This window comes from Trematomus bernacchii, unplaced genomic scaffold (assembly GCF_902827165.1).
Source record: "Trematomus bernacchii unplaced genomic scaffold, fTreBer1.1, whole genome shotgun sequence".
Taxonomy (NCBI): Eukaryota; Metazoa; Chordata; class Actinopteri; order Perciformes; family Nototheniidae; genus Trematomus; species Trematomus bernacchii.
This window is the reverse complement of record NW_022987720.1, coordinates 9,330,968-9,354,252: the sequence shown is the minus strand read 5'-3', so window position 1 is coordinate 9,354,252 and position 23,285 is coordinate 9,330,968. Positions and strand designations below refer to the sequence as shown.

Sequence of the window (23,285 nt, the reverse complement as noted above, 5' to 3'; positions counted from 1 at the left end):
AGTGTCTGGTGTCACGGGGACGCATAGCAACGCAAATGCTGCCTATAAATACACGTCCAGGCTATTTTAAACCTAACAGGGTCAAACCGGAGAGTTCAACTTCCTTTTACCACACAGAATGTATAGCTTTAATTGTCTGCAAAAGATTGAAGAAAATGGGAAGATGATTATAATTAGACAATGTATAAACTGGGGAAATAAATGATACAAGGAGCAATCACAACCTATTATGTTAAAGTTGCATTAAAAGGTGTTATAATAAACATCCTGGAAATGTGGTTAAAGGGTCAGTTCACCTAAATTATAAGAAAATAAAAAACTTGAAGTCTAGAAATGTCTAGCTATAGCTTTGGTTTTGCTGCTAAAGGTTGATTCTGGAGAACATGTGATAACAAATAAAAAACAAGAAGAGTAATGTCAGCATGAAACTTCCCTCATCAATCACTGCCACTAAGAGAATTGTTTTTTGTGTTGCAAGTTCTCTGAAATGTTATGTTTAAGTGTGCAAATAAAGCATTTTCTATTGAGAACTTTTGGTCATTAAGGAGAAATCTACAGATACAAAGTTAGTAAAATAAAGCTGTATTTTAGAATATTTCTTTCCACTATTTGTAATGAAAGCAAATAGCTTAAACCTTAAAACGGTTCAGTACAATGTTTTGACTGTAGCGTTTCGGGTTACTACTTTAAAGGGGCCCTAATACGCACATTTTCAGGTTCATATTTGTATCTTTACTGTGACATGTCTCCATGCTTTAATGTTCAAAAAGCTCTTTATTTTTCTCATACTGCCTGTGCCAGCACCTCTTTTCACCCTCTGTCTGAAACCAGAGCCGAGTCTGCTCTGATTGGTTAGTTGGCCGGCTCTGTTGTGAATGTCCAACCACTTGAAGATGTGCCACCCCTTAGCCTATCATATACAATGTGTTGGAGCGCTAGCCTAAGCGAGTGTTATACCGCACCTCTTTTCACCCTCTGTCTGAAACCAGAGCCCAGTCTGCTCTGATTGGTTAGCTGGCCGGCTCTGTTGTGAATGTCCAACCACTTGAAGATGTGCCACCCCTTAGCCTATCATATACAATGTGTTGGAGTGCTAGCCTAAGCGAGTGTTATATAATGAGGTCACTTTGTCGTGGAAGTAAACAAAGGAGTCCAATGGATGCGTTTCAGGAGTATTTCTGTCTTCATCATGAACTGAACCTTTAAATTACCCCTGCTGATGACATTTCTGAAAACTACGGGAACTCATTTAACTGAAATTACATTTCAAAGTATAAACAAAAAGCTATATTCAGTTTGATTATTTAAGCAATCAGATGTTTATGTGTGTTAAGACTCAGGCAAACCCATGTACGTCATCAGAGAAAGACACATTTCCTTCTATTCAGCCATGAAAGCAAAGATCTGATTGTGTAATAATTCATCACTTCTCCAACACTTAACCTCTTAGTAATACAAACACTGACGTCAACTCATCAAGATTCTTATTTCCTATAAACATTGAAAGAAGCACATATTCATAAACAGTATCAAGTTTATGTCGGCCAGTAATAATGTTACATTTCAGCACAGAAATGCCGAAGACGTTTATTTGAAGACAGTTTCATCATTATACCGTTGGTCTACTGTTCAATATATGGTACTGTATCTTAATAAAAAATAAAAAAATAGCAAAAAAACTTGATTCTTTAAGGAATACTTCACTTCACTTCTCAAAGTTATCATTTATCAACTTCTCACCGAGTGCAGTGGTTGGAAGAAGTACTCAGATCCTTCAAAATGTTGCTTAAGTAAAAGTACAGAAAGCAGTAAGAGCATTACAATATTGTATTTTCTCAATTTTAGAGATTTTTCAAATACTGGGTAGATCAATAGTACAGTACTGAATCTTATCATATCAGCATATCTTGTTTTTATATGTAAAAAGTAACTAGGAGTAAATAAATGTTATGGAGTAAAAACAATATAAGCCTCCAAAATGTAGTGAAAAAGAAGTATAGCATAACATGGATCTACTCAATTAAAGTACAAGTATGACAAAATACTACTGATGTACAGTAATTGATAACTTAGTTACATTCCACCACTGACCAAGTGTTTCCTTGAATTTTGAGGTGAAGTTTACCTTCAAGAATGGAACTGCAAGATCTTGTCACATTATCAAAATGTCAACAGTTCAACATATTGGGAAATGAGCTTATGTGCTTTCTTGTAGAGTAAAAATAATAACATTGATATCAATTTCACCTCTGTTTATGTACGAAGCTGAAGTCACAATGTAGTTAGCTAAGTTTAGCTTAGCAAGATGACTAGAGAAAGGGAGAACTAGCAACTAGCGTAGCAAGCTAGGCTAATCTTGCTGCGACTCCAGAACAACACAGATAAAGAGTGGTGCAGTGATGACGTATTAGTGTAGGCTGACCCGGAAGTTAGCATCAGAATGGGTCCCTTGATAAAAAACAAAGGGACTTTTTCATTGCCTTTTGATATATTGCAGAAAATAAGCTCTGTCGCAAACACATTATGATACTTAAGTAACCAAAAACACGACCCAATAAGCCAGCATCTATCTGGTTCTAGCTAACATTGATATCGTTCTTCGCAACTGTGAAACTATGACACATTTGAGTATCAATGAGTTTATTAAACCTCATCACGTCCTGTTAATACATGCAAATGGTACATCAAAAAAACATATGCTACATTTTATACTTTCCTTACAGTATGGAAGTACACTGGACAATAAGTAATCAACACTATACACAATATTCCTTTTGATGTCTACAATTTGCCAAATCTACTCACAGTGTCACTTTATAGATTTTGTTTAATACTGAGTATAATGATTAAGATAATCAAGGTAGAGCTGCAATAGTTTTTGTTGAATAATAGATTACCCGATTGACATAATTGGCAATTACTTTGATATCCCTATAATCGTTTATAGTACGTTTTAATGTAAAAGTGCCAGTAAATGTATTATATTATATTTAAGTGAATTTCTTTGGGTTTTAGACTCTTAAGGACATTGCCTTGGACTTTGAGAAAACATTTTCCCCTTTTTTCTGATATTTTATAGACCAAACGATTCACTGAGAAATGTATGGACAGGTACAAAAATGTTAAGTTGCAGCCCTAAATCAAAGTGCTTTGAGAGAATACGTATTTAACGTTAAACATATCGTGTGCCATCTAATCCGATTTGCTGAGAAAATATTTGCAGATTTGAAGGAAAATCCTCACATTGAGTACCATAAACTTCCATAACAGACAACCCTTGTGAGATGAACGCTGACACTTCATAAACAGTTGAGGAGAAGTAAATGAAGGATGAATCATTGTCCTGGATTTTCCAGTTTCCCTTTCCTTCTCCTGGGCCTTTCAAACCACACATTCTCTTTAGAATCAAAGCCGCCACATCCAACAGCAGATTAATGGGAGACTTCCTCTACACGGTGGTAATTCATCTTAATTGTGATACATTCCTCTTGGCTGCGTTCCCAGTTGGCCAGATGCTCGACGTCTGTTTGACAAATAAATCCCTTACAATGTCTTCAAAGCATTAAGGTCTGGGCGTATAGAGTCTGCGGTAAAACAAAGCTTTTACAGGTTGGAAGAGGCTAGCCAACATCTGTATGCAGCTGGTCATGTCCAGAAAACAGAAGATGAATTATTACCATCAAATTGGACGTACAGGGTCCCACGATTGAATAGACGGAAGCTATGTGCATAAATCAATCCTGAAATTAAAATGTAAGTTGAAACGTCTTGAACATATTGTCTTCAGTGATTGTGGTTCTTGTCTTTTTTGATGTATTTTATCCATGGTTCTCCAACTCATTCTCAAAACCAGGCCTTTTCAGACCCAGAAAACCAGGTGTCCAACTTCTAGTTCAAGTAAAAATACTCCTCTGGTTGGCGACCAGGGCGGTCTGGCTCTCCCGCCGCCTCTCCTTCTTCCTCCTCTCCAGTCTCATCTTCCAGCAGACCACGCTGGACGCCAAGAGCACCAACCCGGCCGAGAGGAGCACCAGGCCAAAGTAGGAGATGGTGGATCCATGCGAGTTGAAGCTGTAAGCCACAGCGGTGACCACGATGCCGGCGATGAGGACCACCACGCCAAAGGGGATGGTGCAGCGGTAGCAGGAGAGCTCGGCCCCGCCCGTGGCTGCGGTCAGCTGCACTTCATTGACCAGGGGGATGTTCACCTGGGTGGCTGCGGGACTTTCGGTGTTGTTGGCCTTCTCTGGGGTCGCTGGCGTTCTCATGGCGTCCTCATTAGCTTCTTCTGGCATTGCAGGAATTAGAAACCCTCTGTTAACCAACCACAGATGGTTCCTTCGCTGTCGCCCCTTTACCTCCCTTCCTTGCTAGGGTGTTCCAGTCTGTGTGGGGGAAAAATTGCAAAAGTCATACTTGTTGCTCAACACATGACAAAGACTTTCCAGAAATAGTTGCTTTTTTGGTAGATTTGGACACCACATTTCACAATTCAGCAACACTTTTCTGACCCCCCACCACACGCTGCTTTAATGAAACCTCTTTGCACAATCCCAGCCGCCGCCCCCTGACCCCGGCAGAGGAGTTGTCTGAATGACGCAGGACCACTCAGCCCTGCACGAGCTGAGACATTCCCTGGAGAGCGCAGGATATGACATTACAAACTGCTCCGTGAAATGCGAGGAGCTTCGAAATCACCAGCAATTTCCCAAGCACTCATTCTTTCCTCCATCGCGTCAAGAGTCAGTGACAATAAATGGGTAGTGTCAGGTATGCTATCTTTAAAATGCTTACTTTTTTTATTAAGAGGGCCAAATGTATCTCTTGTAGAATTGTATAAGGTTGTTTAGAAGTCTGACATGTCGTTCCCAAACTAAGGTGTCAGCTGAATTTGATGGAGAACCTGAGAATTTAAGCTTGGTAAAGTTTACTTAAAAAACAACAACATTGTGGGTATTTAGTTAGAGAACTCCAATCACAAAGTTACTACGGTTATAATAGTAGATATCTCATTTTTTTGTTTCGTCTTTTTTCAAGCTAAAATGCAAATCACTCGCTCTTTCCAGCTCTTCAAATATGAGTGTTTGATGCTTTTATTTGTTGTGTAGGATTGTAAAAACCTCTTTGATGTTAAGACTATTGGACATCTTATTGGAACGTGGGAAATCATAAAATAAATGTTTCATTATTTTTAGACATTTGATTGACATTTTCTTTTTATTAGAATGTAAATAATGCTATACTTGAAGTAATCTGGACTTTTCTTTCGAACATAGTGGTTGCCAGATCTTTACCAAGTATCAAAAAGAGAAGAAGAAGAAAAATAAGAAGAAGAAGAAGAAACATTTCTGCTCTATAAAATAACCGTAAAGCTATTATCGTTAAAGCCAACTATAAAGTTTTGCCTCTTAAGGACTTTAAAAGCTTTTCTAAGCAAAACCATCTGTGAAGGAACATCAGCCTTTGTTTGAAATGCTCTTGATCACACGTGATCCCTTGTACTCATAAAATGTAAGTTTGAAATGTTACACGAGAAAAAAGTATCAAGGAAAAAGGGTCCAAGATGTGAAGCAGAAACAGTTTAATAAAAAAACAAGTTATAGTATGAAAGAAGACGTAATTAAATGAAATGACAGCCAGTATAGCGTATTTTACAATGTCTGACAGGTGTGTAATAAGCATGGCAAATGTTTGTTAAGGCTACTGTAATTAGCGATAAGAAAAAAAAAGGAATGAAATACAGAAAAACATACTTTTTTAGCAAAATAATCTGCAACCACGGCAATGTAAACTGACTTGGAGCCTGGTAATAAGAAAATAACTTACCTTTAAACTTAAACTTCAGCTTGTTATTTGTAATGAGGTAAATCTACTTGACAGCTCGACAAAGCAGAGTACAGACAGAAGAAAGGTTACTTGCCTCACAGCCGTTTTCCATGTCGCACAAAGTGCTCCTCTGCTGCAGGGAAGCGTCGCCTCAGTGGAAACTCGCTCATAAAATATTCAGTCAGATTCATCTAATTAAAAGATTTCTTCTGTGTTGAAGTCGACCGCAAACAGCTTCTCTTTCCGGGCTGGAATATGACTCCCATTCATGAGATGCGTCCCCCCGTGAAGTCCTCAGGTTCAGAGCTGCGGCTTGGACTGCCATCCCCATTCAGAACAACTATTTCAAGTATCGATGACTGCAGCGTGAAGCCCACCGTAGCAAGGGGGAGACCACTTCCGGTCATTCATTTCAAAATAAATCTCATTTTGTAGCGAGCATTGATTGCAATTGATTTCCCTTGTATACAATTATTTTGAAATCAATATTTGTTTATTTCCGTTACTGTTTAGAGATGATCACTGAAATGTAGTTTTATAGGGAACAGAACTCTTTTGCAGTGGCTAAATATACTCACAGACCAATATCACAATTGGCTATATTAACATAATATTATATATTGACATAGTATAATATTATATTATAGTAAATTATATTTTATTATATCATATGATATTATAGAATATTATTTTCATTATATTACACTATATGATTTCATATTACATATTTATGAAATTATTATACGATAGTATTTCTATTAAAGACATGTAAACACATTTTTGGAAATAAATACATATTTAAAGGGAAATAAATCAACAAATTAAAAACATGGGATTCTCTTTATATTTTAAATGTTTTAATCTACTTTTCATTGTTTTATTAATTTCTCTTTATATTTACTTTTTTCTTTTCTTATTATTTTACAGATATATACATTTTTGCCACTCCAGCAAAGTCATCCATCGCAGATGAATTAGGAGAAGAGTAGTCAATCTTTTTGTTTTTGTCTTCCATTTGTATGTTTGTGATGACTACATTCTCCCAGTATTCAAGACCTGTGTGTGACCCTCTCTCAGGGATCACTGATGTTGACATAACACCCATTGATTTACGATCTGATACACACACACACACACACACACACACACACACACACACACACACACACACACACACACACACACACACACACACACACACACACACACACACACACACACATTTAAACTGTAGCTGATCTTTCCCTTTTGATGATAGATTTTCTCTCTGTTGCATAACACTGATTATCTCACACAACCGAATGTCAACAGGGATTTTGGCTTGTTATGTCCATGCACAATCATTTTTATTTCAAATCAAATCAGCAGAACGGTAATCATGAATCAAGGATTTCATGTCAAAGGATTGCATTCATCTAATCTTAGAGCAACAGCAAGGACTGATGGATGTGACAGCAGCAGTGGGCGCACAGATATAATGAAAAAAAAGATAATAAAGATGACGGATAAAAAATAAAGAGTGAGGAACATAATTAAAAACAAGTTATAAACAAACAGAAATAATTATATCACAGCACCATAAAACAATAAAACATGAACAACAGTGATACAACTAAAATTACACCAAATTAAAAGCCAAATTAAAAAGATGGGTCTTCAATTTACTTCAATGGAGTTTGCTATTCTAAGATCCAATGGGAGGCTGTTCCACAGTTTGGGGCTATAAAAACAGAAAGCAGCCCTCCCAGATTTCTTGGGTTATACTTTCGGTACTTCTATCTTATCTTATCTTATATATAGTGTCAGATAATGTGTGATGGTTTATAAAAAAGCAATACAATATAAAATGTAATAGCACATCACATATTATATGGTATAATGTTGTTATAAAAGTAAATACATACAGTATGTAACGATGAAAGAGTGGCATATATTTTTGGCATGTGTCATTTTGTTATATATTTATTTCTACATGAAATTGTAAATACTTGCTTCCCAAATTACATTTCTACCAATGGAAGTTTTGCTGTAGTTCAAGTTATTCCAGTTTGACGCATTTATTAACTGCGAGCTCTTTTATTTTGAAAGCCGTAGCCGGAAGTGGTGCTCTCGCTTGTGTGACAGACAGGTAAGGTGTCTGTTGTCAGAGGAACGAGCGCGAGCCGTCATGTCGCTGCAGTTTAAAGATGAGGAGTTTCAGAGCGCGTGGAAGGAGTTGGATGAGCCGCAGCTGGAGGGAGGATGGGAACTCTTCACCGAGACCATGGGAGTCAAAATCTACCGGCTCCACGATAAGGTATAAGAATTTAAAATACAACTGCTGCTTTTACAACAGGAAGAGGGCTGCTGGTGACTGAATGAATGACTCCGTATCGGCTTTCCTTCTGTACTATCGGTATCATCACCGACTTCCTGTCAGTCTTTCTATCCAAAATTGATAAGATTGTTATCTTTAGAGTGATGAATTTGATGACAACATTGGTAAATAAAAAACAGCTGCAGTGATTTCCTGGCGGCCAACATGAGAACTATCCGGAAATTGAATTGAGAGCTGTTGGACCAGTCTAACCAAACTCCATTTACAAATATGGAAATGTAAAGTTGTCAAACCTGATTTAATGTATTATGTAAATTGTAAAGATCCACCCGGAAATTCGGCATACATCTGGCCCATCAAGGCAGTAGCTTTTGAATGATTTTTAACAAAAGGTAAAAGAACAAGTCAAATTGAAATGTTAAACTGCAGCTAACCAAGTTATCGTCATTCACTCACTGTGTTTGAACTATACCTCCTTGACTCCAATGGGGCCTACACATACATTTCATTCTGAAAAACAAAAGTAATTTAAACTTTATATGTTTTTGTAGTTTCATTAGAGATAATCCAGATAATCTTTTGCAATTATTTGGGTTAAACCCTTAATGTGCTGTTCTCTGCCAAGGGAACACAACACAACTACAATTATATTTCTGTGAATGGTGTTTGGCTTGACTTTCCCTTCATGTTGACACACTTTCAGGCACAAAATATGTGCCTAGAAATGCAGTTTGTCAGGTTTAGTACAATTTTCATTGTAAAAGGTGTGTCTTCAGAACAGTTTCCATGCTTTTGGATCAATCCAACACACTTTGGGTGACAGGGTGTAATGCACACCGCTCTAATGAGAGTTGTTTGGTTATGGGATTGGTCACATACTGTGGTTGTGGCGAGTAGCAAACATTTGGAAGAGAGACATTTCATGTGCTGTTTTCAGGAAACTGGACTTTATGAGTACAAAGTATTTGGTGTGCTCAACAACTGCAATGCAGAGCTGTGTGCAGAGGTCTACATGGACTTGACGTATCGGAAAAATTGGGATACATATGTGAAAGGTAATAAAAAAACAAAAATAAAGTGAGGTTCTCACTGTCATTCTCCTTTCCATCCAAATCAACTTTCCCTCATAATAATTGGTTTTATTCCTCAGTACATTACTGACATTCACACATTATTGTTAGCCTGTAACACACGTTAGCTTCTGTTGTCAGTCTTTAACCATCTGTCTTCTTAGAGCGAGTGTTCTGTATATGGTTTATACAGTGAAATAACATGCTTAATCTGTTATCCTTGTCTCCATGCAACTCTACAGTAACCTGCAGGTAACATGTTGTTGTCCTTTTGTATCTCCCTAGTCTGTTAGAAACCGTAAGACATTTTTGTCCAACGTGATATAAGAGGTTAAAGTAGGTTATTCTTCTAAAGTGGCATTTTGGGGTAGTTTGTTGTCTATGGTTGTAGCAGAGTCTTCTTGTATTTGCTATGGTGTCTCCCCTTCCTATAATAAAGTCGACCAGCAGTCAGTTGCACACAATTGTTAGCCAACTATGCCCAAATAACCATGTTTCAACAGTGCACACAATGACAATACAGGGGAAACTGTGGCTCATATTTACATGTTTGTAAACAATATTGTGCAGGAGGTAATATGTATTTTTGTAATGTTAATTTCTGCAGTAAAATGTTCTTGTCACTTGTAATTCCTACATGAAATAGTCAAGAACTACTGTATAACGTGTGATGGCTTAGATCATTTGAAGTCTCAACGTTGTATTTATAATCTAGTAGGTGTACAAATGTACTGTACTGAATCACATGTATCCTACTGGGTGCTTTTAATTGTTTATTGTTCATTTCTATTTCCATAATTTGGTCATGGGCAGATTATCCCTAACCCAAAGAAAAAAATCAAAATGTCCTTACCAATTCCTTTCCTTACCAAAAGAGATGAAAAACAACAATTTACAGAGTAACCTCCGAGATTGAAGCAGCGCACACATATTGAATTCATCTTTAACAGCCATTTTGAGTAATTGATCTTCTTGTTTTTGTATTCAGAGCTCTATGAGAAGGACTTCGGTGGACAAAATGCAATCTACTGGGAAGTAAAATACCCATTTCCTATGTCAAACAGAGATGTATCCTTCTGGTCTAAACAAACAAACAATGTTAACACTAAAGGTTTTCCCTTTAAGCATCAAGTATCGTTTATACAGTTTAAATCATACTGTAATGGAGAGCATATTTCCCCAAAAAGTCTTCCCTAACAGCTGAACCCTCAGTATGTGTACATGAGGGAGCGCAGAGACCTGGATGTTGATGGCAGGAAGATCTGGGTGATCCTGGCCAGAAGTGCTCCAGAGACGCCGTGTGCCGAAAAGAGCGGTGTGCTGCGGGTCAAAGACTACAAGCAGAGCGTGGCCTTGGAGAGCGACGGAGGCTGTGGAACCAAAGGTAACCAAGTAACAAGTAACTAGGAAGTGCGCAAGGTGTTGAAACAAACTTTGATAGTGGCCAGACGGTTGTACTACAACTTCCTTGTCTGTCCGTGACGTCATTGTGTCCATTGTGTAATTTGTCAGAGCTGCAACTTAATGGATTTGAAAACAAAAAACAGATGTCGCAGCAACATAGTGTTTAAATATGTGTTTTGTACAGTTAAAACGTGTATATTATTAGTTTGACGGACATTTCTTTACAAATCACTCGTTCAAGCCATTTATGCAGCAAAAAGGTGTCCGGCATTTTCAGATTAGTTAATTATTAATTGAATATTTGTAGATAAGCTTGGGCAATATGTCTGAAGTTCATATTGTGATATCAATGAAAACATGTTTGATATAAATCTAAATAATAATAGGGAAAATGTATGCAAAAACAAAAAAAAAACTAATCCTATTAACTTTTAAAAGAAGTATCTAAGTATTTGGGAGGAAATTCTCTTGTGAAATGTATTTGCTTTTCATTAAAAAACAAAACGTGATATTGTCAGATCTTTTTAATGAAAAAAACAGTTGATTGATTAATGGTAGACGTCATTAGCTGTCAAAAATGAAAATATTTTTTTTTCTTCAGTATTCATGAATTACTTTGACAACCCTGGTGGCATGATTCCCACCTGGCTGGTGAACTGGGCAGCGAAGGTCAGTGCACACATGTTTCTTTTACTTTATTTAATATTTCTGAAATGAATACAAACAATGCAAGAATAAAAAAGGAGAAGCTCTGTATGTATGTAATAAGTAGCTTTAGGGGCTTTGGCCTCGCTGAACGGTTACAAATGGATCACATGCAAATAATTTCCTCATTGGGATTAGTAAAGTGTAATTTAGCATGACTGGTTAGAGCATTTCAGTCTGTAAGTTGTTTACATTTTCAAGTTTTGGAAGTAAATAAACAATTGAGCTTTAAGAAGATGTGGGTTTAGTTTATGTACACTAGATTTGTTTGGAGATATTTTTCTGTAAAGAAGCGGATTTGAATGGTTGCCTATGGAGATATTGCTTCCTGAGATCTGTTAAGATAATATGTCACATGTGATAATATCCACAACACTGGGGAAAAACAATTGTACCATCCTGTTCTCTATGGCCAACTTTACTCTTTAATTATTCAGCCAAACTTGCGACTCATCCGTTGTCATTTACATATTATATGTTTCTACTGCCAGACAACAAACCTAGCTGAAAAAACTGGAAATTAAAATTTTGATTTCAGCCATTTCTAGATTAATCCACTCTTGAGACCATTTCCGACACACCAGAAGGCCACAAAATAGTGAAATATTTATAAATGTTGATGTCTAATACCCCTTTTCCACCAAAATAAGAGTTTCTATGCATCTAGCCAGATGTAAGTATTTTATTTTCTAGTGTGTAACGGACCTTAGGGTGATTGTTTGCTTCTATGTGTGGAATTTCACATTTGTTCCAACCAAAGAATATCTCATCATAAAAATATACAGCATTTAATGCTGCTGCTGTTGTTGTTCAGAGTAAGAGGACAACATTGTTGACAATAAAAGCCATGACATGGAAATAGTATGTTTATAAAAGCCTAAAAGTGACAGGGAAACTTTATTTTAAGTATCTTAATAAATGTAATTAACCTCTTCAGTCCATGCACAAGGACCCCACAGGGGGGCCCCCCCAACGTTTTTTTTTCGAGACTGTGTCTCAGGGCTTCTTAACATTTATGAAACTATTAATGTGTAGCACCAGATTAATGGGAAGAATCTCAGCTAACTGAAGATACGAACCATTTTTACCAAAACAAAACACAAGTCTCATAAGAAGCGTCTAAATGACCCCTGAGCGAAACAATTCTAACGCACTGCGGCACAGAACTCAAGATAAAGATACCCTTATTACTTATCGTAACTGCACATACAATATATCCGATTAAGGCGAGACACCCCAGGTGAATAGGGTAATTTTTTTAACTTAAAGATATCAGCTAGAAATTTCTCCAGTTAATTACTTACAATAAGGCAATTGTTTTTTGTATTACAAGTTTTCTGAAATAGCATGTTTAAATATGCAAATGAACCATTATCTCATGAAATATGCGCACATTTTAACACATTTCAGGAACCGAAATCTGAACTTTGGATAAAGCCAGGATCAAAATTATTGTTTCATTTTGTAGTCATATTAGTATCTAAGGCTTTTACAGAAGGGATTTTGGATATCTCTTTGTATCACTCCATAAATCAGAAAATACTGTCAACAGCCCTAAAATATCAATTTTCACCATGTTTTTAGGTATAAAATGTTATATAATTCAGGCTATGAATTATATATGACCAAACCCTTCTGTAAAAGCCTTCATAATATTGATAGGAATATAACTGGAAGGTTTGGTGTATGTAACTGCTACTGAAGTGGACATTTCGAACTCAGAGTAGGAGAAAAAACTCATTTTGAGAAAACGACCTTTAACCTGTTCCACTCTGAGCCTGTTTTTCAGGTCTCAGGCTCGAAAATGACATTCCCAGAACAAATGACCATATCTTCCCTTCTAAAAGGGTTAAATTAATAATCTTTGTTCTCAAAGTAATGATAAACCTGTGAGTTGGATGTAGAAGTGTCAGAATCAATATAAATGTTTTTTATTTTAAAGAAAATTCAGATTTTACATAGTAAAAAACTGTAAATTATAGTGTCCGTCCAAAAATTATTTTTTACAGATAGTGAAAACTACCCTTGGATGATGGGTTAGTAGACTAAAAGCTTTAGGAATCCAAAGTACAACATATAATAAGTACCCTGTATCAAGATTGATGCAAAACAAGTGAAATTTGACCTTTTTAGAGAGATTTAGCCAAAAACTGGGCCATCTGGGGTCATTTGGGTGGATTTGACCTATCTCTGGCCCCCCTTGCTCGATTTGGTTGGTTGACATACCCTTGTGACCGTTAGAGCCAATAGAATCGAAGGGGGAGGCTCCCACCCAGACACATTGTAAAGAAAAAATGTGGTTGCTTCGCGTGTGGAAAACGAAACCAAACTGGAGGAATGTCTCCTTCTGGAGTTTGGAAACTAAAACGCAGTTGTATTGCTTATGGATTATCAGAAATAATTTCAAAGAAGGCACAGACACATAGGATGAACCTATGGATTAACTGCAGCATCGTTTTTTTATCGTTTTAATGCCATTGAAGACCACTTTTGACCAAGGTAAGCCATATTTACGTGTTTAGCTTCTTAGCTCCACATGTGATGATGTACGCTTTCGTTTAGAGCGTCGCGAATGTTTATCACTGAGTGTTGAGGAGGGCACCGGTAGATTCAGTGTCTCCAGGACACCAAAAAAGAGTGGTTGGTTGTGCATCTAGGATAAGTAATAAGGGAGTTAGAGTGAGTTTAGTTGCCTTAGTATGTTACGTTTTTTTCGCTTGAGGCTAATTCAGAGGCTGAGTGCTAGCAATGTGGGTTTTTTTTGAAAAAAAAAATTAAAAAGATCAGTTAGCTGAGTTTCTTCCCGTTACATGGATATAACACATTCATAGTTTTATTCAATATTAAGATTCCTTAGACGTTGTTTCCTGCAAATGACGCGTTTATCCGCCCGGTACCGGGGGGAAGGTGTGAAACAGGTTAAAGATTGCAGTGTGACGCGAGCTAAACCCTCCTGTTATCTGGATGATAGCTTGCGCATCGACGCACTCCGTGAAGGTATTTCATGTTCGGGGTCATTTGTTTTTTGTATAACCTTGCTTTGTGCAAGTGACAATTGTTGTCGTCTTCTCTGTGAACGTTTTTTTCGCCGTTATTTTGCCATTTTCAGATTTAAATTTCTAGCGGAAAGCTAACCAGGAAGTGCTTTAGCACACCACGTGACGCATCTGAATGAATCACGTTGTCAGAAATTGACACCAGCCAATGAGATTTCGTTTCTTGGTTTAAGACCCCTTTGCACTTTCACGATTGGTTGCTGATACAAAGGAAATGACCATATTTGGATCCGATGAGATTGTGCAGGAGAGACGGAGCTTTCCAACGATATCTCTGATGACATGGTGCAAACAGCGGTCGCGGTACTTTATGTTACGTTAGAATGCTAACTTTTGGTGAATTTAGGAGAAATCTACAGACGCAAATAGACAAACTATAGTAAAATAAACACTTAAATGTGTATTTTGTACGTTTTCCTTCCAAAAGCCTGAAAGAAAACATGTTATGGATTCAAAATAGCACAAAATCTCAAAATTGACCAGTGCAGGAAAAACGATGTTTTTGCCTGCCGTGTCTCGCCTTAAAGCTGAGACTCCACAGATTATATAGGTATAGTATTGTAGCGTTCGACAAAGGGAGTCGGAAACAGGCTTCCAGTGATTGTCTTTAATAACTCCTTTGTTCGCTTACGGTTATAGAATCCAGCTCAGGTTACAGGTTACAGGTTTGTCATTACTCTCTACTCCACTCCCTAACTCACACTCACAGCAGGGTCAACGTCACGACACCCCAGCCCTCCCCCCTCTGCTCCCCCAACCACAGGCCCGCACACCGACCAGCATTACTGTGCAGCTCCGTGATTGGCAGAGAGACGGGGGACGCTTGAGTGACACACCCAGCACCCTATGCAGGGTCGCTACACTACCCCCCTACTACAAAGTTCCTCGCCCACGAGGGACACATAAAAAACTAGAACAAAAACCTGCAACTAAACACTAACCCACAGCAGCGAGAACGTGTAACACATTTTTCTTTAGTTGAACTAGGAAGGTCTGGGTGGACTACCATCCCTTCCAGTGAGACCAGGGCGCATTCTTGCCCTCTACAGGAACCGAGGGGTCTCACTATAAACTTTAACTATCACACAAAGTCTCTGAACCGACTCGGGGGTCGTGTCTGCCTTCTCGGCAGGGGGGCTGGGGTCAGGGGGACAGGGGGTGCCGGTTCTGGTCCAGGCGGGGGAAAGGGGAAGAAAGTGGGGGGGAACTCAGTCACTGACGGGGGGCTGCTGCTCTGCTCGCCGGGGGACCTGGGTGGGGGTGTCGAGGGGGAGGCCGTGGGCCCCGGTGTCCCTTGGGCATGTGGAGAAGCGACTCCTCTGTAAGGGGCCAACCTGTCTCTGTGGAGCACAACTTTTCTCCCCTTGGGAGGCAGCTGCACTCTGTAGACGACTTCCCCCACCCTCTCCAGTACTCTGCAGGGACCAACCCACTGGCTGTCCAGTTTTGGGCACCGGCCTTTTTTCCGTTGTGGGCTGTAGACCCAGACCAGCACCCCGGCCTGGAAGTGCTGCCCTCTTGTCCTGGTGTCATAGTTCCGCTTCTGTCTCACCCCAGCACTTTTCTGCTGATCGCGGGCAAAAGCGTGAGCGGAATCCAGGCGGTCTTGAAGTCTCCTGGCGTACTCAGGCCCTGGAGGAGTGTCCAGGGAATCTGGCGGTTGACCAAACGCCAAAACAGCAGGGGTGCGAAGCTCTCTCCCTAACATGAGGAGAGCAGGAGAACAGGCTGAGGACTCCTGGACTGCAGAGCGACATGCCATGAGCACAAGGGGCAGATGTTCGTCCCAGTCACGCTGGTGCTGAGACGTGAGGATGGCCAGCTGCTGGCCCATGGTGCGATGGAATCTCTCGACTAGTCCGTCGCTCTGAGGCCGCAAGGGGGAGGTGCGTGTTTTTCGCATGCCCAGTTGTGTGCACATGGAGGCGAACACCCGGGACTCGAAGTTCCTCCCCTGGTCACTGTGCAGGGACTCCGGCACTCCAAACCGGCTGAACATGCCGGCCACCAAAGCATCTGCGACTGTCACTGCTTCCTGATCAGGGAGGGCATACGCCTCTGGCCATTTTGTGAAATAGTCTATGGCAGTGAGGACGTAGCGGTTACCCCTGCTTGACAGAGGCAGAGGCCCCACCACATCAACCGCTACTCTCTCCATTGGGGCCCCCACGGGAAACTGTTGCAGTGGAGCATGGGAACGACCAGGGGGACCCTTACGAGCCATACAAGGGTCACAGCGGCGACAAAAGTCTTCGACATCCCTCCGGCACCGCCCCCAGTAGCAGCCCTGGCGAAGGCGGCGGAGAGTCTTAGTGACGCCAAAGTGCCCGGAGCCTGCCGTTCCATGCATGGCCTTGAGTACCGCCTCTTGCAGACCCTTCGGGACCACCACCTGCCATCTCTTCTCTCCCGTAGCTGGCTCCTTCCACGCACGCTGCAGTACGCCCTGACACAGGCGCAGAGCCTCAAACTGAGACCACAGCCCCTTGGTTGATTTGGAGAACACTGCCACTTCCTCCCACGGTGGCCGCTGCTGCGCCTCGACCCACTGCAGTACAGGCTGTAGGTCTGTGTCCAGCTCTTGCTGTTGCTTCCACTCTGCCACGTCCACTGTCTGGAGCTCCCGGCAAACGACCTCTTCAACTTGACGAGCTGCAGCACAGACGGTGTCCTCCTCCAGCAGCTCCTTTTCACGGGTCTCTCTCTTCTCACAGTAGTGGCATCCGCCGGCGGCACACGGGCGGCGGGAGAGAGCGTCTGCGTTTGTGTGACGCACTCCAGCCCGGTGCTCCACCCTGAAGTCGAAAGCTTGGAGCTCTTCTAACCACCTGGCGACCTGCCCTTCTGGCTCCTTGAATGTCATGAGCCACTGTAATGCAGAGTGATCAGTCCTCACCGTGAACGCCTGGCCACACAGGTAGTATTTAAAGTGCCTGATGGACAGCACCACTGCCAAGAGTTCCCTGCGAGTGACGCAGTACCGTCGCTCGGCTTTGTTGAACGCCCGGCTGAAGTATGCCACCACCCGCTCCCCCTCTGGTGTAGTCTGTGAGAGCACTCCGCCTACGCCCACTCCGCTAGCGTCTGTGTCCAGGGTGAAAGGCAGACTGGGGTTGGCCGGGGCGAGAACCGGGGCTTCACTCAAGGCACGCCGAAGGCTGTCAAACGCTGCTTGACATTGCTCAGACCAGAGGAAATCACTGTCTTTCTGTAGCAGCTGGAACAGGGGTGCAGCAGTGCAAGCAAAACCCTGTACAAACTTCCTATAGTACGAGGCCAGGCCCAGGAAACTCTTCAGCTCCTTCTGGTTGCGAGGATTTGGCCAGTCCGCGACCGCCTGCACTTTCTCTTGTAGGGTGCCGATGCCTTCGCCCCCCACTTTGTGGCCCAGGAAAGTGACCTCTCTCTGCATGAAATGGCACTTCTCTGGGTGTAGCTTCAGGCCAGCGGCTCTGATCCTTTCCAGCACCACTCTTAGAGATCCCAGGGCCGCCTCAAACGAGCCGCCATGCACCAGGATGTCGTCCAGGTAAACCAAGCACTGCTGACGGGGAATACCAGACAGCACCCTGTCCATCAACCGCACAAAGGTGGCAGGGGCATTACAAAGCCCAAAACTGAGGACCTTGAACTGCCATAGTCCCCGGCCGGTGCAGAAAGCAGTTTTTGGCCTGGCCTCTGGGGCCAGAGGGACTTGGTAATACCCACTGCGGAGGTCCAAGGAGGAGAACCACGACGACCCGGAGACCAGGTCCAGGGACTCATCGATGCGGGGAAGTGGGTATGAATCCTTCTTAGTGACCCCGTTCACCGGCCTGTAGTCTGAGCACAGCCGCCAGCCACCTATCTTCTTTGGGACCATGACTACAGGTGCTGCCCACGGGCTGTCGGAGGGCTCGATGATGTCTGCCTGCAGCATGCTCTGCACTGCCTCGTCACAAGCCTGCTGACGAGCCAGGGGAAGTCGGCGAGGGCGACACTTGATGGGGCGCGAGTCCCCTGTGTCAATCTTGTGTTCTACCAGATGAGTTCGGCCCACCTCCCCCTCACTCATGGCGAAACTGCCCTGGAACTCTAGCAGCAGCTGCCACAATTGCTCTTGCTGCTCGGGATTAAGGCCGCCACAGTTCTTCCTCCACACCTCCCATACTGCCGGCTGAGCCTCTTCCACCCCAGTCTGGGGTAACTGGGGAGGGGCTGTGGTCGGGTGGCACAGGCCGGGGGTGACAGGTGTGGAGTTGCCCTGAGTGGGTGTCACCGGGGATAAAGGCAAAGAGGGAGGATTATTTTCAGTTTCCAGGGTACTCACGGGGTGTGTCCCAGCAGGTTCAGCAGGGGTGTGGATACGGGTCATAGTGATCACAGGCCCCCCGTGGAAACTCACTGTGCCTGCCTGAAGGTCCAGGTGGCAACCAGACGCCCTCAAAAAGTCCAAGCCCAGAATACACGGATCCTGTACATCTGCTATCCACACATGCTGCACTTCAACTCCCCCCACCGACACAGTCAGCATGCCTTTTCCTTTCATAGGTGCCAGCTCTCCCGTGACTGTGCGTAGACGCACCGCTGTCGGTTCTAATTAAGTCCCACTGGGCAACACATCTGATCTCACCAGGGTCACTGTCGAGCCTGTTTCCACCAGCGCAGTGCAGGGCACCCCTTCCACAGTGACAGGGACATAACAGGAATCCCCACCACCAGCACGGCCCACCGCGACAACAGGCTCCAAGCCTGTGCTGTCATCTTCTTCAGGAAGGAGTAGAGCCTGGCTCCCCCGGCTGTGCTGTCGGGCTCCTTCCTCGGCTGTCTGTGTTGGTGGCAATACGGCTGTGGTTTGGTTGGTGGGTTTTTGGGCCTGGATCCGCATCTTCCCCTTTATGCGGGCCCCCCGTCGTTTCCCTGGGACCGGCGTGCCTTGGGGCAGTCTCTGGCCAAATGTCCTGGCTGACCACACTCCCAGCAGACCCTGCTACTTGGCCTGTGTGTTGACTGCAGAGTCACAGCCCTTATCAGTTCAGTCATTTCAGCAACCCATGCAGGCTTCTCCTCCTCTCTGCAGCTCCTCACAGCCGGTAGTAACGGCCCTCCGCTGCTCCTAGCAGCTACACTCCACACATTCTCTCTCTCCACAGCCATCTCCAAAGCCGCCTGCAAGGACTGTGGATGCTGCAGCTGTACCTCAACCCTCAAGTCCGCAGGGAGGAGGGCCCTGATGAATTGATCCCGTGCCAGCTCACTCTGCACTCCGGGTGGCATGTGTGCATACGCCCGCCGCGTCAGGCTTTCCACGTCGTTAGCCAACGCCCGCAGCGTCTCCCCAGACTTCCTACAGCGGTTATTTATTTCATTCCGGAGCAGCTCTGGCGGGAAACACTGTCCAAACCGCCTCTTCAAAGCCCCCGCTAACGCTTCATAGCTGTGTCGGTCCTCAGGGCTAAGTAGTAGCAGGCATGAAAGAGCCTCGTCTGTGAGGCACAGAGCTAACTGTAGCGCTTTAGTCTCTATTGACCACCCCCCGGCATGTGCTAGCAGTTCAAATTGGGCATGGAAAGCCTCCCAGTCTGACCTACCCGAGTATTTGGGTGTTTTCACGGACGCGGCGGCTGCTACTGTTTGCTGGGCGCCGCCATTGTTGTTTACATCCAGAATGTCAATGGCGCGAAACGCCGCTGAGGAAGGAGTCATCCCCGCGTCTCTAGCCATCCTCACCGCCGACTCTCTCAGGCGCTCTCTCGCCTCCCGTGCACTCTTGAACTCCCTACTCATGTCCTTCGACCACCCGCATGCTCCATCCTCCTCTCCGTCACTATTTTCTTGCTTCACTCCCATCCTGCCGAACTCATCCATCTCCGCTAGCTCACCGGCTAACTCCGTGACGCAGTTACGAGCTCCCGTCAGGATAGACGTCCTTCGTTCGAAAAAGTCACTTCTGACACCAATGTAGCGTTCGACAAAGGGAGTCGGAAACAGGCTTCCAGTGATTGTCTTTAATAACTCCTTTGTTCGCTTACGGTTATAGAATCCAGCTCAGGTTACAGGTTACAGGTTTGTCATTACTCTCTACTCCACTCCCTAACTCACACTCACAGCAGGGTCAACGTCACGACACCCCAGCCCTCCCCCTCTGCTCCCCCAACCACAGGCCCGCACACCGACCAGCATTACTGTGCAGCTCCGTGATTGGCAGAGAGACGGGGGACGCTTGAGTGACACACCCAGCACCCTATGCAGGGTCGCTACAGTATCATCACTGAGCGATCCAAACTCGCGACAGGGGAAGCAAACACAGACATCACAACACGTACCTTTACGGAGCTTTTACGGCAGATCGTCTCACCGTAGCTGTCAATTAGATCAAAAGACGTGTTCAATGGCATTAAAACCAGAAAAAACAAGGCTGTATAGGTTGATCCATGGGTTGATAATGTGACTGTCGCTTTGAAAAAATTATTTATAATCCATAATTTCCATTTTTATGTAAAATTCGGAGCAAATAAGTTAGCTGCTAATGGTAGCCACCAGAGTGTATGCAGCTTTCGGTTTTGGCCACGCGTCACTCTCACTCCTTATTTGGTAACGTGTTTGTGTGTGTAGAACTTTCCCTCGATCCCATTGGCTCTAGCGGTTATAAAGAGATTTCATTCATCAAAATCGACCAAGGGGGGCCAGAGATATGGAAAATCCACCCAAATGACCCCAGAAGTGTTTTTTTTGGCTAAATCTCTCTTAAAAAGGTCAAATTTAACTTGTTTTGCATCAATCTTGATACAGGGTACTTATTATATGTTGTACTTTGGATTCCTAAAGCTTTTAGTCTACTAACCCATCATCCAAGGGTAGTTTTCACTATAAGTAAAAAAGAATTTTTGGACGGACACTATAATTTACAGTTTTTTACTATGTTCAATCTGAATTTTCTTTAAAATAAAAAACATCTATATTGATTCTGACTTTTCTACATCCAACTCACAGGTTTATCATTACTTTGAGAAAAAAGATTATTAATGTAACCCTTTTAGAAGGGAAGATATGGTCATTTGTTCTGGGAATGTCATCTTCAAGCCTGAGACCTGAAAAACAGGCTCAGGTCTTAACGAAGGAATACTTTCTCTGACATATGTAAGTTTGAAGAAACCATTTAATTCAAGCAATACGTCACTACTGTATGTTGAACACATTCGTCGTGGATCTACTTTAAAGAGGGTGTTTAAAGGGTTCTCTCCCAGGCCTCTGAGAGCTCCGTCCCTCGGCCTGCTTTATGGTTTTCCATCATTATTGTTAGCAGATGTGTTCCAGGATGATGTCAACAAGCTCCTCTCTTTGTTGCCCCACCTGGGTGTGTCCTCTCTGCACATCTGTTCATAATACTCCCTGATAGATGCTCTTTTTCTGTTTGCCTTTAACAGACTGGGGTTCCAGGTTTCTTAACAGACATGCAGAAGGCCTGTAGCAACTACAGCAAATTCTGCGCGAAGAAATGAATGCAACTGACGGCACAATGGCTCATGCACAAGGACTCAATTTTATTTTTCTTGTTTCATTTCTTGGGAGGTATTCTGATGCTGTATGATCAAATGTGATGTTTCCGTATGGGGTGAATGTGGCATGACGTGGGCTACTACTTGTTGTTGTAGCATGCTCTTGACTCAGGCATGATCGGCCACCCTCATTAATAGGCTGCTGGGAAATCAATTATGTGTCATTGTATTGTATTGATCAATACTGTATTATCTTTTCTGTGCAATCACTGTTTGTAAGCTCCAGTCACTCCAGAATTGTTGAGCTTTTAGGAATTTTAAATTGAAAAAAGACAACTAAACCCCCCCTGTGGTATTAATATTGGTGCCTTGACTGGCCACTACTAGAAATAACTAGCACCAAGTTTTAGCAATTTATTCAGATCAGTGAAAAAGCAAGTAACATATGCAATTGTATTATATTTTCATTTCCAATTATATTATTTCAATATATTGTCAATTTCCAATGATACTCAGCAACACGCTTTATCAAGCACAACCGTTACTTTTAATGTATATGCAAATGTTTGTATTGCTCCATGTGGTGACTTTTAGCAACTTTTTGAGCTAGTGCTACTTTTATTGGAAAAGAGTTGCCAACCCTGCACAGGACAAACTGAATCTTTGGTTGCAGATTCTTGCATAGGACATTTTAACTTTAACGTCTTTTTAGATTCTTAACTGTACATGTGCAATATAATGTGATTCTTTGTACTGTATGATTAAGTCACACTGCAATCTTGCCCCTGACAATTTAATTTGGCAGTAATTCATTCATCAGTTATAATGTAGTGAAAGTTACAAATCTGTACTTTTCGAGGAATGCCACTTGATGGGCTTCTTGTGATTCATTTTCATGGATTTATTTGTTATGCAAAAATTATTTTATGATACTCTATGCTGATTTTGGGTGCAAATGATCGAAGGTACACTATCTGAGATAATACTCAGGCTGTACCTCAGTGCTACAGTTGAGGTGAATATGGTTTAATCTACACAATTAAGGCCTATTACTGTGTAATATTGATGTGTGATTGAAATAAATAAACTTTCATTTTAAATGTAGTTAACTGTCTATTGTTTTTCTGCAGCATTCCATTATCTTACATCCACTACCACACAATGATGCTTTACAAGTAAATGGTAACCTTAGCACATGATGTCCTCCTTAGCAACACTAATCACCAATACAGTGTTTGCCATTGACATTTTGAATACCGTTTATACACCCAGTTGCCAGTTTATTAGTTACTTACTAAAACTAATTCACTATAATACAACAGACCTGCAACAAATTCTCCCTGCATAAAGTCGGTCTGATTTAGTGTGTGAAACAGTTTAATGCTGATGATATTTTCACAAAAATGTTGTAAGATGTGGTTTGTGGTGC

The 23,285-nt window shown here is 42.3% G+C and overlaps 2 protein-coding genes across 2 annotated transcripts; one reads left to right on the top strand and one right to left on the bottom strand.

Annotated features, from left to right (window-relative positions):
* Positions 1-1,491: 1,491 nt before the first annotated feature.
* Positions 1,492-6,169, bottom strand: tmem100a (transmembrane protein 100a). The gene is made up of 2 exons (XM_034144094.1): positions 5,921-6,169; positions 1,492-4,385 (listed from the first exon to the last, which is right to left on the bottom strand). The coding sequence occupies exon 2, from the start codon at positions 4,293-4,295 to the stop codon at positions 3,894-3,896; it is 402 nt and encodes a 133-aa protein (XP_033999985.1). The 5' UTR covers positions 4,296-4,385; positions 5,921-6,169; the 3' UTR covers positions 1,492-3,893.
* Positions 6,170-7,940: 1,771 nt separating this feature from the next.
* Positions 7,941-22,960, top strand: pctp (phosphatidylcholine transfer protein). Its single transcript, XM_034143427.1, has 6 exons — positions 7,941-8,122; positions 9,081-9,198; positions 10,202-10,281; positions 10,426-10,597; positions 11,219-11,286; positions 21,785-22,960. The coding sequence occupies exons 1-6, from the start codon at positions 7,994-7,996 to the stop codon at positions 21,857-21,859; spliced, it is 642 nt and encodes a 213-aa protein (XP_033999318.1). The 5' UTR covers positions 7,941-7,993; the 3' UTR covers positions 21,860-22,960.
* The last annotated feature ends 325 nt before the right edge of the window (positions 22,961-23,285 follow it).

Coding starts and splice junctions, on each gene's coding strand:
- tmem100a (XM_034144094.1), bottom strand. CDS start 4,295: ATGCCAGAAGAAGCTAATGAGGACGCCATGAGAACGCCAGCGACCCCA.
- pctp (XM_034143427.1), top strand. CDS start 7,994: ATGTCGCTGCAGTTTAAAGATGAGGAGTTTCAGAGCGCGTGGAAGGAG. Junction 10,282..10,425: donor TTCCTATGTCAAACAGAGAT/GTATCCTTCTGG, acceptor CTGAACCCTCAG/TATGTGTACATGAGGGAGCG. Junction 10,598..11,218: donor CGGAGGCTGTGGAACCAAAG/GTAACCAAGTAA, acceptor TTTTTTCTTCAG/TATTCATGAATTACTTTGAC.